Source organism: Sinocyclocheilus anshuiensis, unplaced genomic scaffold (assembly GCF_001515605.1).
Source record: "Sinocyclocheilus anshuiensis isolate Anshui unplaced genomic scaffold, SAMN03320099.WGS_v1.1 scaffold91, whole genome shotgun sequence".
NCBI lineage: Eukaryota > Metazoa > Chordata > Actinopteri > Cypriniformes > Cyprinidae > Sinocyclocheilus > Sinocyclocheilus anshuiensis.
The window spans coordinates 436,877-452,120 of record NW_015552636.1 but is presented as its reverse complement, the minus strand read 5'-3'; the positions used below and the strand labels follow the sequence as shown (position 1 = coordinate 452,120).

Genomic DNA, 15,244 nt, shown 5'->3' with positions numbered 1-15,244 from the left:
TGCGTGCGTGCGTGCGTGTGTGTGTGTGTGTGTGTGTGTGTGTGTATGTGTGTGCGTGTGTGTGTGTGTGAAGCAGCAGCTGATGTTCATTTACCTCAATGTCCTCCAGCAGGATCTGCTTGTGCATCTTCAGCTGCTCGATCTCCATCTGCTCCTCCGCCGTCAAATCTGAGAAAAACCAAACGAGACACAATTAATCACACGAGTGAACGTTTGATCAAACATCAGTGTGTCTCTGCAGATTCACATCCAGCTCAATATAAACATGAGCTCATCCAGCAGTGAGTTCATCCTCAACATGACAACATCAAAATAAACATTAAAACAGATTATTGATCAGATCAGAGTCTGGAACAATGAGCTTCACACTTCACGAGCACAGAGTCCTGTTCTGCTTTATGAAACAGGCAATCTGTTGTCATGGGGGCCACTGGCTCCTGCGTGAGGGGCGTCTGAACACATGTGTGTGTGTGTGTGTGTGTGTGTGTGTGTGTGTGTGTGCGCGTGTGTGTGTGTGTGTTTGTGTTTCACTTCAGATATGAGCATCCAAACACACCACAGCGATCAGAGGACAGAAACAAGAGCTGATCTACAAGCAATCATAACAGCAGATATGAAATATGAAATAGATATGAAATATGAGATATGAGAGTATTTGACACCGGATCATCTGATGACTGTATGTCAGATAATATTTCAGCGGTGTTACGGGAGTGGAAGTGATCCTGGACTACAGATATACATTTCCGTATAAAATCCATCAGCACCAAACAGGCATCAAGCTTCACTTCAACAGAACTCAAAAAGACATGTGCATTATTTGAAAATATAATAATTGATATAAGAATAGAGATAAGATATTGTTTTAGTACTTTACAGTTACAGTAAAGAATAATCTGTAGTTAAATATACTTTAATCATCTATAACCTGCATTAAATCTGTCTTTCTGCTTACTGGTGCTTTGATATAAAGTGCAGATCAATAAAACATTACCGATAAAAAATAAATGGAAATACAGATGCTGATAGAAGACAGAGAGCTGTCTGTCAGTAATAAGAGTTTAGTTTAGTTAAAGTTAAATGCTGTCTTACCTGTGTGATAGCTCTCAGTCATGGTGACTTATACATATATATACAGTATATGTGATGCTGATCTGCTGTGAGTTTGGACTCAGACGTTCTTCATGTTTGTTGTAGATGGTGTGAGTTCCTCTATCAGCCGCTGCCCTGCCCTGCAAACACTGTTTCACACCAGAAGTGAAGCGTTTCCGCAGGAGGAGCAGCGCAGGACCTCACACACACACACTCACACACACACACACACACACACACACACACTCACACACACACACACACACACACACACGATGAGAGATGATGAGAGGACTTCAGCTGATCTGATGATGCCATCTGCTGGTGATGGACACACTGAAAACACACATTACACACTGATTACTGACCAATAACTGAAAAACTGATGAACCTCATAAAGAACTTCAGATGACTTAGTTCTTTAGACAATCATCTGTCAATCACACTGACCATCTATCAACTTTTTGAAATAGTTGCATGTAAGTCCCTCAGTTGTCCTCAGTGTGAAAAGATGGAGCTCAAAATCATACAGTCATTGTTGGAAAGGGTTCAAATACGCAGAAATGCTGGAAAACCAAAGAATTTGTGGGAGCTGAAGGATTTTTCTGAAGAACAGCAGGCAGATTCACTTTTCAGGACAAACAAGGGACTGACAGTATTAAGAATCATGTAAACTTTTAAACGGGGTCATTTTTTTTTTAAATTCCGTTATTATTTTCTCTTGTGGTCTTTTAGGTGAAATATCTTATTCAGGTCAGTACTAAATAAAAAATAACATGCATTTTGTATGACCCCTCTTATTTTGGTCAAATAATTAACATTTGGCAGATACTCCGAAGTGTATGTAAAATTTTGACCACAACTGTATGTGTATGCAGGTGTAATGTATAGTTTTTTATCTCTCTGATACTGTCAATTCCAGTTTATCTTTATCATTTTGTTTGTTTTGTTTTTTTACATAAAAAAAACGATAAACAAACCATTTAAAAAAAAAATAAGAAACAAGAAAATAATCTGCATTCTTGGTCATTCCTACAGTTTGGTGCAACTTTGACTGATCAGATAAGGTGAAAAATGTTAAAATTCAGTGCTTTTTCAGTCTTATCAGAGGTTTAAAACATGTGTGTATAAAAAAAACAGACTGCTGGAGCTCAGGCCTCAAACTATAACAATAACCCAATAATCCTGAGCAAATATTTCAGTCTGTCCACCCTGTTACAGCACATTTCACTGCAGTGTGTAACAGTGTGGACCTTTAAACCTGGCTATCAGAGGATTTAGCAAGAAATTTAATAGATGTATAACATTTTCAATTCCATTATAAACTGACTCAACAGGGTGGACATGTTGAGTTTTACGCTAATTGATAAGATTTCTAAAAATGAGGAAAAGTGAAAAAGTTTATGACTAAAACTTCATTTAATCTTGGATTCACATTCCCTCAAAGGAAATGATGTCACTTCTAGCAGGTCATGTGATTTACGGCACACGCTTAAGATTTTAAAGGACAAGTAGCACCAATGTAACAGGGTGGACATAAACTCATTTAATCGTTTACACTTTACAAAAATATGCATCACAATAAATTGTATATTATGTCGAACAGAATATGTACATGTATATACTAACACTCAAAAATGCTAATTTAAAAAATATATATGTAACCTTTATTTCAAAGTGAAGTGGACAAAACATCACGACGACTCCTTAAAGAGACAGTTCACCCAAAAAGAACATTCCGTCATTGTTTACTTATTTTCAAGCTGTTTCAAACCTGTATACGTTTCTTTCTTCTGCTGAACATGAACAATATTTTGAAGAATGTTGATAAGCAAACAGTTGTCGGTCCCCTGTTGACTTGATAGTGTGGGAAAAAAATACTATGGAAGTCAATGGCTACTGTCAACTGTTTGCATATCAACATTCTTCAAAATATCTTCTTTTATCATACAGGTTTGGAGCAACTTGAGGATGAGTAAACAATGACAGAATGTTCATTTTTTGGGTGAACTATCCTTTAATGTTGCTGAAAAATCCTGTAGCATGTATTTCATCATCTCTCGTGATCATCTTTCATACAGTGATGTGACACATGATGAAGAAGAGCGGTCTGTGTTGGGTTGAATAGTTTATTAAGTGGTGTGACACTAACCAGCCCAAACAAACAAGTCTTGAGAGCTCGTCTCCTCAAGGCGTTGCCATGGCAATGGCTCATACATGCAAATGTGTTCCGATTAAAATAGTAAATAACAAAGAGCATCTTCAGATTCATTAGAAGATCTATTTCGAGTTGAAAGTGAAGATAAAAGAGCGCTCATGTTTCTCTTGACACAAGCATGAGGCTGATTTAGTGCTGCAGTAACTGAGTCAATGCCTTCGCTTCTCAAGCCGCATATACGGTGAATATCCTGTCAATCATAAGTATTTGTGTTCTATACTTCTTTTAATCCAAAGCCTGGAGCGAGGCATCAGTAGAGCTGTCTTCTCAAATGAGGTCAATTCATGTTTCATTTCAGTTTCTGGGTTCAGATCATTTGAACACACTGTTTATCTTACATTTGAGACTGTCAACAAGCTGCATACCATCATATTTGAGTAGATTTATATTACAATATAGCTTCACAGTGTCATCGCATTTATGTGTATTTCATAATTTCAGATTCTCAGTTCTGATCTATTCTTGATCTGTTATTGAGATGGATTTTCAGACCAATAGTAGTGATAGAAGCACATCGTCACTAAAAATCATAGTGCATTAATTACTTTTCATTAAAGTCCCTATGTATTATTTTGCACCCACAGATATTCTACGTGGAATGGGCTTGTTGACTTTAAAATGGAAGACAACACACACACACACACACACACACACAAAAGAAAGCATTAGGAATCAGTTTATCATAAGCCCTGGTGAAACTTTACTGATAAATCCTTGCGTAGTAAAGAAGATCTGAGAAACAATTTCAATTCACGGTATTTCAGCAATCACGTTGTGTTCCCCATATTTTCTGTCGTTTGTTTAGAATCAGACATAATAATGCTGAATCGCGAATGAATCACTGTTTAGAGTCTAATCTTTTCCATTAGTGTAACAGTCTGACTGAATCGGTTTGTGGTTCTTACTCCGTAAAACAGTAATGCAATAATTAAAGAACACAGAGAACAAAACGAGCGCTGAATGAAAAAAATAATTACATAAAATATTCAAAACAAACCGGCAAAAACCTTGTTTGTCAGTAATGAAGAAGGTAAGTTGAACACCTGCGGCTTGTGAATGACTCACTGCAGGTGAAGACAGTTTCATGACTGAAAGAGAATCGAAACGTTGGTTACGTATGTAACCTTGGTTCTTTGACTGGCAGAAGACCGCCAGAGGGCAGAATATCTTTCTGTCCTCTTCCTTGTCGAGAACCTAATATAAAAGCTGTCACCTAGTGACCTTAATGACATATCTGTCTATAAATACCTCCTTAAATGTCATGACTTCCTCAGAGTCTTCTCGTTGACCCGAATGACCAGAGGCTCTGGCGGTATGCATGTCCCTTTACGACATAACTCTTTATTAGTTACCAATAAGGACAATCTGACTCTGTACAGAAGTGAAACCCCTTATTAGGATCTGAAAAACAAACAAATAACTGGTCAGTAGTTCTCCAGGGAGCTGTCCTATACACATAAAGACAAAGGGATCTCACAGGACAAAGCTCTTGACGCATCTCGAGGTCTACCGAGTGAAACGCTGGCAATATCACTGGTGTGTTAACATAAAAAAAGCCGGGTTTAGCCATAGCGTCACTTTGGAATCTTCTGAATACCACTGTAAACATTGTGAAGTCACAGAGAGCGAAATGGCCATAAAAAAAAAACGTTTTTCAAAGAAAGCCATTTAATATCTGCTAATGGCAATGGCTCAAACGGATACACACAAAGATTTTTAAGAACAATACTAAGATCCCACTGTGGAATAATGATTCTACAATCGATTTAACCGGTTAACACCTTTTAAAAAAGCAACCACCAATTTATGCTTCCCAATAGAGCAACCATCTATGAGACCGCTGTGCACTGAAATCGCAGCCACATAAACCCTTATTGTGGCGTACAACCGGCCCATCGTCAGTAAAGTTTCCAGACCTGCCTTTTTGTTGTAAGGGAGCAAGGGCTGCCTGAACGACCTTGGTAAAGACCCTTGGTGCTAAAGCCAGACCGAAAGGGAGCACTTTGAATTCAAATGTTTTCCCTTCGAAATGGAATTATAGGAAGTGGCGGTGATGGGGCGCAATTGGAACATGGAAGTTAGCATTAGCATTTGAAATTCATTAGCGTCTGACATTCCATGGAAAGGATTGTGTGTTTTCTGGGCTCGTCGTAATGAAAGGACGAATTCCAGTGCTCAAGAGGGGCCAGCGACGAAACTGTAAAATTCCAACAGTCTGAGCAGTTTTTATGTGTACAGGTAAACTATTTCACAAATTAGGTGCCACCACTGAAAAAACTCGGTCACCTTTATTTTTTAACCTGGAACATCGAGGAGCACCTGATTGGACGACCTCAGTGCTTTAACAGGAGTGTGGACATGTAAAAGCTCTGATAAATAAGCAGGCGCCAAGCCATTTAAAATCTTAAAAACAAACAATAAAATCTTGAATTCAATCCTGAAGCAGACAGGAAGCCAGTGTAGTGAAGCTAAGACTGGGGTAATGTGCTCATACGTACCCCAAGGGCAGCATATACAAAGAAAACAACATAGGGCCCAATATTGACCCTTGGGGGACGCCACAAAAAAAGGGGCTATTAGAAACTCTTAAAAGAGCAGTTTCAGTATTGTGACGGGGCTTAAAACCACACTGAAATTTTTCATAAATATTAAATTCATTTAGAAATGATTGATGTTGATTAAAAACAACTCTCTCCAAGACTTTCGATAAAAAGGGGAGTTTAGATATAGGTCTAAAATTAGACAAAATTGAAGGATCCAAATTATTATTTTTTAGAATCGGTTGCACAATGGCATGTTTAAAAACAGCTGGTACACACCCTGAGCTGAGAGATGTATTAACCAAAGATACAACACTTGGCCCAAAAGTGTCAAAGACATCTTTAGCTAAGCGTGCAGGAATACTGTCAAGGGGGCAGTTTGCAGGACGTAGCTGTTTAACTATGCCAGAAAGATAGGAGAATGTAACCGGCTCAAACTGCTAGAAGACAGCTGGGCAAAAGGAGAAATCAGGGAGTCACTGATAACCGTGATGGGTGGAAAATTAAGACCAGCAATTTTGTCCACAAAATATTTCAGAAAGTTTTCACATAATATTAAAGATGGCACAATAAAATCTGAATCACGTGGGTTTACAAGAGAGTTAAAAACATTAAAAAGAACCTGAGGCCACTGGCTGTTACTGGCTACAAGTTCGGGAAAAAATGTAGTTTTAGCAGATTTAACTGCTCTCTGGTATTTACATAATGCGTCCTGCATTATTTCGAACGAGATTTTTATTTTATCCTCAGCTACTCTCAACGGAGCAACGAAGTCCAAAATCTCAGTTCAAATAAGACAGTGAATTCTTCTACACTGAGATCACAGTCATCAAGATTGTACAACAATGAGTCTTTAAAAGCACTAGAAAATGGTGAGGCAGTTAAAGGGTCAAGAACAATGATATGATTTGGGTGGAGGGAGGCCCATTTGGCCTGGATTATTGAACCTTATATGATCTATTTGGTGGCAGGTCACGTACTGGAATTTGGTGGCGAAAGGGAAAAGTACCCTGGCAGAAGGAATAAGGTGAATAACCAGGCACTTTAAATTAAGCGAGTTGTTTCTGCAACTGACACTGTGCATCTGAAGCCACGAGCCTTCGGTCTAACGCCTCCTGAGCTGCTGGTCCAAATATCTGACCGGGAACCAGAGGAAGCTGAAGCAGAGTGGCTAAAGAGTGGATAAAGTCGTCCAAACTTGACGGCGCACCTGGACCAACAACCCCATAACCTTACCACAATGACCCGCTATTGAACCTACCGATCGCAGAGCTATATTAACCAGCTCTGTGGCTGTAGAGTCTGGTGAACTGAGCGAGGCATTAACAGACCTGCCAACCTTGGAAAAAATACCCCAGAACGTAATCAGCGTTGTTTACGTTCAGTAGAAAGCGAGCGCATGCTGAACGTAAACAACACTAATTATGTTGATTACATTCTGGGGTACTCTCCAAAATGGCCCCATCTGCTCCTGCCAAGATGAACACTGTGTAGACATATTCTTAGACTGTAGAATCAGGTAGGTATATGGAAACACCAGCACCCCCACAATTTCTTTTTTTAAATGCAAAATACTTCACCAGATTCCTGCGGATGGTTCAGAAAACCACGTTCACCTGTTACACAATATTTCTTTACTGTTGCTGTCGGAACTTTGTTCTGTTTAGCTCCACTTCACACTGCTGCAGGTTCTCAGACGAGAAGACGAAAGACGAAGTGATGACGCCTAAGGAGGTATTTATAGACGGACACATCATTAAGGTCATGAAGTGACAGCTTTTATATAGGTTCTTGACAAGGAGGAGGACAGGAAGATATTCCACTCAGTTATGCCCTCTGGCGGTCTGCAGGCAAGGAAAAGGAACAACAGTTCACGAGAACACTAAACGTAATGAGATTTGGAGTAAATCCATGGTATATAAACATAGAAATCATTCAGTAACACAATATTAAAGTACCATAACAAGTGTCCTGAAAATATGAACCATCTCTTATTAGTTAGTTAGGGTTAGAGGAGTGTTGTGTGGGTTAGTTTTGACTACTGGTAGGTCATCCTGAGCAAGTTCCAGCATTAACCTCATTGACCTGTACCAGTGTTAATTTTGTTGACGAATAATTTTCATCATAATGTTCGTCAACGACATTATTTTCACAATGAGACGATAACGAACTAAAACTCTTTTTGAATGACAAAAACTATGACGAAAATATATTTACATTTCGTCAACGAATAAAAACGAGACGAAAATGTTAGGGAGGGACGATTTGGGAAGAGATTCATTCAATTTCAGAACGAATCTGCTGCGTGGTTCAGAGGTTAGATGTGTAGCCTATGAACCGGCGGGACATAAGCTAAAATGCACTTGCTGCACGTCTCATAAAATGTTCAAAATGTGGGAGTAAGAGAAGAGCAGACATATGGATAAATGTGACGACGCAAGAGAGAACTCAATTCGGTCCGGTTTTCAGAGCGCAGACACTGAAGCACACACACACAGAAAGCGCCTCTCACAGCGCGCGAGTACTCTTTCGCGTCGCATGAACAGAAAATTACACACAAAATGATGTCGAATTGTCTGTTTTGACGAGTATTCACGTAAACACAGTTGATTACGTCTTAAGTGAAGGTAAACAGTAGGAAGAACGTGTATCAGTACATTGCATCCGTGCATTCGGTTTTAAAGGGACAGCAGCCTAATTTAGTTGCTATTGTCCGAGTCATTGATGTTAATCAAGCAACAAAAGAAAGACAGAAAATCACGCACTGCTCTTGACTGAAAAACTTTAGTAGTCCTAAAGATTAATCTAAATTTATTTATAGAAATAAATATATCTGCTTGAAAGAATGACGAATATGGTCATGATATCATGATAAAACTTTAATATCAAAACTATATATACACTGTAAACCCATTATATTTTAGCCGACTAAATTTACTGTAGATTTAGTTGACTAAAATCTTATGATATTTAGTCGACTAAACCTAGACTAAAACTAAAAACAATTCAGGTGACTAAAATATGACTAAAACTAAATGGCATTTTAGTCAAAAGACTATGACTAAAACTTAATAAAAATTTGCTGTCAAAATTAGCATTGACCTGTACATGTCAGTTTTCTCTCTGGGGATTTTTAATAACTGCAAAAGCTGCCAAGACTGATCCGCTTACTGCCGAAAAACTGGACCAGTGCCAAAGGCTGTTTATTTATAAGGTCTGATAATTCATTTATTGATTCTCAGTGCCATAATGTCACTCAGGAGTCCCTATGCTCATCCTGCATTTATGGATATGGATTTAACATAAACAAAGATGTGGTTACTAACATGGATGAAATCCATTTTTGAGCACTTACTGCTAAGATACAGAGTAACTAATCCAGAGTACTGTTATAATCATCCCTGGCATGATTCTCATGACTATTTTGAGAAATTCAGCATTCTAGATCGAGACGAGCTAATCGAGACCTCCAGCTGACAGCAGAACCAGTCTGTGTTAAAACTGATCAGACGCTTTTCATACGAGCAGCTGAATGCTGATCTGAAGGATGCAGACTTCAATGAGCTGTTGAGTTATTGCACTGCAGGCCTGTTTGAAATCATTAGAGCATAACACGAGTGGAAGCGACTCTGAAGTAGGAGTATGTTGAGAACATGCTGAGTTTGTTCTTGGTGTGTTGTGAACATTGATTTCTTTCCTTACAGTGAGTGAGGAGGAATCAGCTGAACGCTGCAGTTCTGTCTGTCTGTCTCAATGGGCTTTATTGATGTGACAAATGTTGGTGCATCGATATATTAAACAATTTCTGGTCGATAGTTATGATGAACTGAAAAAAAAGAGAAAATAAAGATTATAATAAAAAAGTACACAAAACAAAGAAACAGACAGTATAAGCAACTGAATCAGTGTTATTTTAGTATTGATTATATACTATTATAGTATTTATGAATAATTTATTTTTATTTATATTTTCAGTTTTTCTTTTAACTTTAGTTCATTTTAGTAATGTTGTTATGCGCTTTTGTCATTTCAAATTTTTTTTTATTTTAGATTTATTTTTATTTCAGCTTTAGTAATTTTAGGCCTTTTTTCCTTTCCTAAGTTTTAGTAATATCGTTATGTGCTTTTGTCATTTTATTAGTTTTCATTTTTTAATACTTCTTTTTAGATTTCTTTTCAATGGGCTTTATTGATGTGACAAATGTTGGTGCATCGATATATTAAACAATTTCTGGTCGATAGTTATGATGAACTGAAAAAAAAGAGAAAATAAAGATTATAATAAAAAAGTACACAAAACAAAGAAACAGACAGTATAAGCAACTGAATCAGTGTTATTTTAGTATTGATTATATACTATTATAGTATTTATGAATAATTTATTTTTATTTATATTTTCAGTTTTTCTTTTAACTTTAGTTCATTTTAGTAATGTTGTTATGCGCTTTTGTCATTTCAAATTTTTTTTTATTTTAGATTTATTTTTATTTCAGCTTTAGTAATTTTAGGCCTTTTTTCCTTTCCTGAGTTTTAGTAATATCGTTATGTGCTTTTGTCATTTTATTAGTTTTCATTTTTTAATACTTCTTTTTAGATTTACTTTTAATTCCAGCGAAAGTCATTTTAGTACGTCTTTATTAAAACATTTTCATTTAGCTGCCGAGTCAACTTTCACTGAGGATTTACATCTGATATTTATATTTTACTTTATTTCAGATTTATTTCAATTAACAAAAACTGTTTTAGTTTTAATTAACAATAACAAAACTGAACTGTATCTAAACTGAATTTAAAATCTGGTCATTCATTTTCATTTTCATAACATTTAGGTTCAATGTCAAGAATGTGACCAGATCTGAAGCGAGACCCTGATCAATAACATTGTTTCTGTTAGCTGTACATTCATTTATATCACTTTATAAATGGTGTGTCTCAGCTGTTCTGTCATCCATTTGAGTAAATTCACTTCCAGTGCCAATGTTATTACGAAGATACAGATCACTACTAATGAGGAAATACACTGATTGATTTCATCAGGGTTCAGTGAGTTTTAAAGAAATAGCTTCTGAAACCATTGATATGATTTCACATGATTACATGTACACTTTTAATCTCTGAGGGCTTTTATTTGATGTGTTGTGTTGGCATTTCTGGCTGTTTTTCTGTAGTTTTGACAACTGCACCAAGACAAATTTGCTCATTTGCTACCATCTTTGTACGCAAAGTTCTACTAACATTTTAAATGACTCACATGAGAGTAAAACCATCTCAGTTCAGGTCCATCTGACCTGACATGTGCGCACATTTATGAGAGGAATATATTCCATGAACAAATCTCAGAGGAGCATCGTCACTAATGTCTGTCTCTCTCTCTCTCTCTCTGTCTCTCTCTGACTCTCTCTCTCTCTCAGTGCATCATCGCTGTGGTTGCCTGGATACGGGATGCTGTGTTTCCTCGTGCTGCTGATGCTGCGGCGGCTCATTTCCTCAGAGTCGCTCGTGCAGGTGGACACGCGTGAAGTTATTAACGGTGAGTTTCCATGTTGCTTTGAAATTTTACTCTAATCTGAAATTTGAGGCATTTGAAACCAACTTAACTAATTATGTACCTAAATATGATCTTGTGTAAGTGATTGAGAGATGCTGTTGTTTGATGTTGCACGTGTCACTCAGCACACAGCGTCAGAGAACGTCTGTCTGAGATCTTGCAGAACCGTTTACATGAGCACTGAAGAGTGTTGTGTTTTATAGGAACGTTCTTAATGTGTAAAAACAATTAAAAGGCATGTGTATAGTACCGCACTTTTAACACATTCCAGAGGATGTAGATGCAGAAATATAACATTTATGTTTTGTTAAATCACTTAGGTTAATTCTTGCGCACAAATATTTATTTTTTGAGCTTTAAATTGTCTAAACAGATTAAATTTGCCAGGTTTATGTGATTTAACTACTTATGGCCGGAGTTGCAGAAGAGGTTAGTGAGTGTTAACTTAACTTAAAATAATGCTTGTGGTCATTAATAAACAAGGTCTATTTTCATTATTTTGAACAGAATTGTTCTTGTTTTGGGATGATTTTCTGTGGTCGTCGACAGCATGTCATTGATCATGTCGAACCTGAAGGATTCCTTTAAAAACCAGTTGCATAGAATTAGGTTTTCTGTTTATATGTGCGAAAAAATAGGCAAACACATCTGCATGTGAATGTAGAATCAGATTATTATCCGTTGAACAGTAGATGCACTTAATTCTTTCTCAAATGTGCTGAATTCTCACATGAGATGTTTTGAGCTTAGATGAACTAATACTAATTGCGCAGTGATGAATGGTCGCTGAACGCGCTGGCATTTCAGCTGTTTGTGATGGATTCTGGTGAAAGGCTTTTTCAATGGCAGCAGACTGACTGAGATCAGAACAGCTGGAGCTTTTGTTCCCAGAGGTGCCATTAATCCACATTAACCTGCACAGCTGTTCACACTGCAGCCGCTCGATTCACTTTGAGCGATGGAGGAGCAACAATAAAGCAATAAAGCTTTAACCTCTGACGCTCCCGCTCCTGTTGATCCTCCATCGGCTCTCAAACTCCATTCAGTTCAACAGCAGAAAGTGTGTTGCTGCCTTTTCTCATTATTACAAACATATCCACACATTCATTCATCATTTTAAAGTTAAAGGGATAGTTCATCATCTACTCACCCTCACGTTTCTTTCAGCTGTTAAACACAAAAGAGGACATTTTGAAGAATGTTGGTAACCAAACAATTGCAGGTATCCATTGAATTACATAACACGGGGGAAAAAACAATGAAAATCAATGGGGACCCTTGTGTAACAAACATATATGGGTATATATAATGTGATATATTACATACTACATTTCCATAAATAGGAAAGCAGTGCTTGCATTTTGCAATATACAGCAATATATATGCATTGACAATGTATGGCTCTACATTGATACATACAAATAAATTTAGAAATGAAGACAAAAGTATGTGTTTTTCATGCTTTAGTATGATCAGGTGTGCGTATGCTATTGTAAACAAGGTATATTTTAAAATATGAAACGTGTATATTATATATAAATAATTGTTAAACATAAGAAATATATATTTCCATATATGTGTGTATATATACTGCATGAGTAACTAAATATATGTTCAATATATTTATACACATGCATCTTATCACATGCACATCTATATATTATAAAGTGTATTACTGAATATACAATTGCATGCATTGTGATATTTAAGTAAATATATTGTCACACATTTTTCAATATATATAAAAGCGGCAATTCCTTCTTTTTTATATATTTTCTAATATATTTACACAATATATTACTCTGTATGTTTCCTAATATACCGTAATATCATTTAACATGTTGATGCTTTATATATTAGGATATACAGTATATTCTCTTTGCATAAGGTGACCAGCAACTTACCAACACTCTTCAAAATACGTTTTGTGTTCAACACAGAACTCAAACAGGTTTGAAACAACATGAAGATGAGTAAATGCTGACAAAATGCTCATTTTGGGGTGAACTGTGCCTTTAACGTGGCAGGGTCATTTTTCTTCTGTATATGACGTATTTCTGAGTCACTCAAGATGTTAAATGAGAATAAATGATGGGAGTTGATTTTCTCCACGATGAGCTGATAGTAAAAGTCTCTTTAAATGAAGCCGGTTGATCAATAAGAGCGATCGATGACGTCAGCTGAAGCAAAGCCCGAGGGGATGATTCGAAAGGCATTTATTTCTTCAGAATGACGTCATGACTGATGAATCACCATCAATACGAGCAGAAACATAAATTAAAACTAATGTTGACTTTTAACACATTGAAATAATGTCATTATTAATATAATTTCAATTATTAATAGCTGCATTGAATTAATGTTACAAAGGGTTGTTGGTATAATATCACTTTTGCATCCACAATTAATGCTGAAACTTGTTGAGATTTTTTTTAAAAACAATGAAAATGTCACTGAATCAATGTTATGAAGAGATGTTGGTTCAATAACACTTTGGCACCCGCAATTAATGCTGAAACAATGGTGAGATTTCAACCAAACAATAAAAATAAATCCATTGAATCAATGTTACACTATGATAGAATGCTGTAGAATTAACATTGAAATGAACAAACATAATCAATGTCAGTAAATCAACATTACACTCTGATGTTGATTCTATATCACTGCTGAATCAATATTGAGATTAATATAAAATATAATTGGTAATATCGCTCGATCAATGCTAATGTGATGCTGGTTTTAAATCACTTTTGATAAAACACTTGAAATACAATTGAAATGTCAACATAAAACAGTGCTGTCGAGTTAATGCTGAAACAACATTAATATTTCTGACCGTTTCGAAGTTTGGGGAAACCTTTTCAAACACAAAATGACACCTTTTTCAGAATCTGCAACCATTGAGTAATAGATGCAATATGTGAGCCATGTGTAACGTTCATGTCACTTGCACTACAATAAATCTGTTTAATATTGTTTGAACTTTAATCAGAAAATTCCTAATAAATATTACTAAAGCAAAATGCATGCACTTTTTAAGAATGTACAAAAATGGATGGTTTATTCAAACACTAACTTTTTAAATTAATGTATCCTATTAGATTCAGTAACAATAAATCAAATGCAAATAATAAGCATGCAAAAACAAAGGAACAGAGAAATATTATGATAGATGCACCATTGTTTGAAACCCAGAGTCATGCATGTGAGGCGGTTCAACAAACAAGACTTCGGTATAGGATGCACCTGTGTTTTCTTTCTAATTAGGAAGCATCAGTAGACTACTGAGAAGTGCACATGCAGGACCAAAACGGGCGTTTACCTGAACCCAAGCCCCCAGTGGATCAGAGCAAATCGCCTAAAGCAATGGAAAATGCCCATCATGGTTTGACACACCCCACTGATTGAGACACAGCCACTAGTGTTCTGCAGAGACGCATGCATGCATCATCTTGTGCTCATCAACTACAAATCACTGTTAGCTCAATCTCACTGTCTTTACCCATGTGTGCTGTCGACTTTCATCAAAATGTCAATGTTGATCCAACATACATTAAACATTGAAATGTCAATCTCAACCAAAATGATGGTTTGGATCAAAACTCAACACTGTATCAATGTCACCATGCTATCTGGGAAACACCTGCTGCCAGGTTATTTACGCTAACGTCACGCTGTAAAGTGTCTCGTCTCTTTAGTCTTGAGCTGTTCCACTGACAGTCATTGTGCTCAGATAATGAAAAGGTCTAATCTCACTCTCAACATCTGTGTGTGTGTGTGTGTGTGTCTTTCAGACACTGACCAGGTCGTTTCCATGGTGACAAGATGCCCTTCCCTTCACTT

The 15,244-nt window shown here is 36.7% G+C and overlaps 1 protein-coding gene across 1 annotated transcript in view; it reads right to left on the bottom strand.

Moving 5' to 3' along the window:
- The window catches only part of cyth4b (cytohesin 4b), a 12,356-nt gene extending 11,168 nt beyond the window's left edge, over window positions 1–1,188 (bottom strand). Inside the window, exons 1-2 of the mRNA XM_016458081.1 lie at window positions 1,093–1,188; window positions 95–168 (exon numbers count right to left, since the gene is read on the bottom strand). Coding sequence (XP_016313567.1) covers window positions 95–168; window positions 1,093–1,114 — 96 coding nt within the window. The 5' untranslated portion in view covers window positions 1,115–1,188. The remainder of the gene's footprint in view (window positions 1–94; window positions 169–1,092) is intronic.
- Window positions 1,189–15,244: the final 14,056 nt, after the last annotated feature.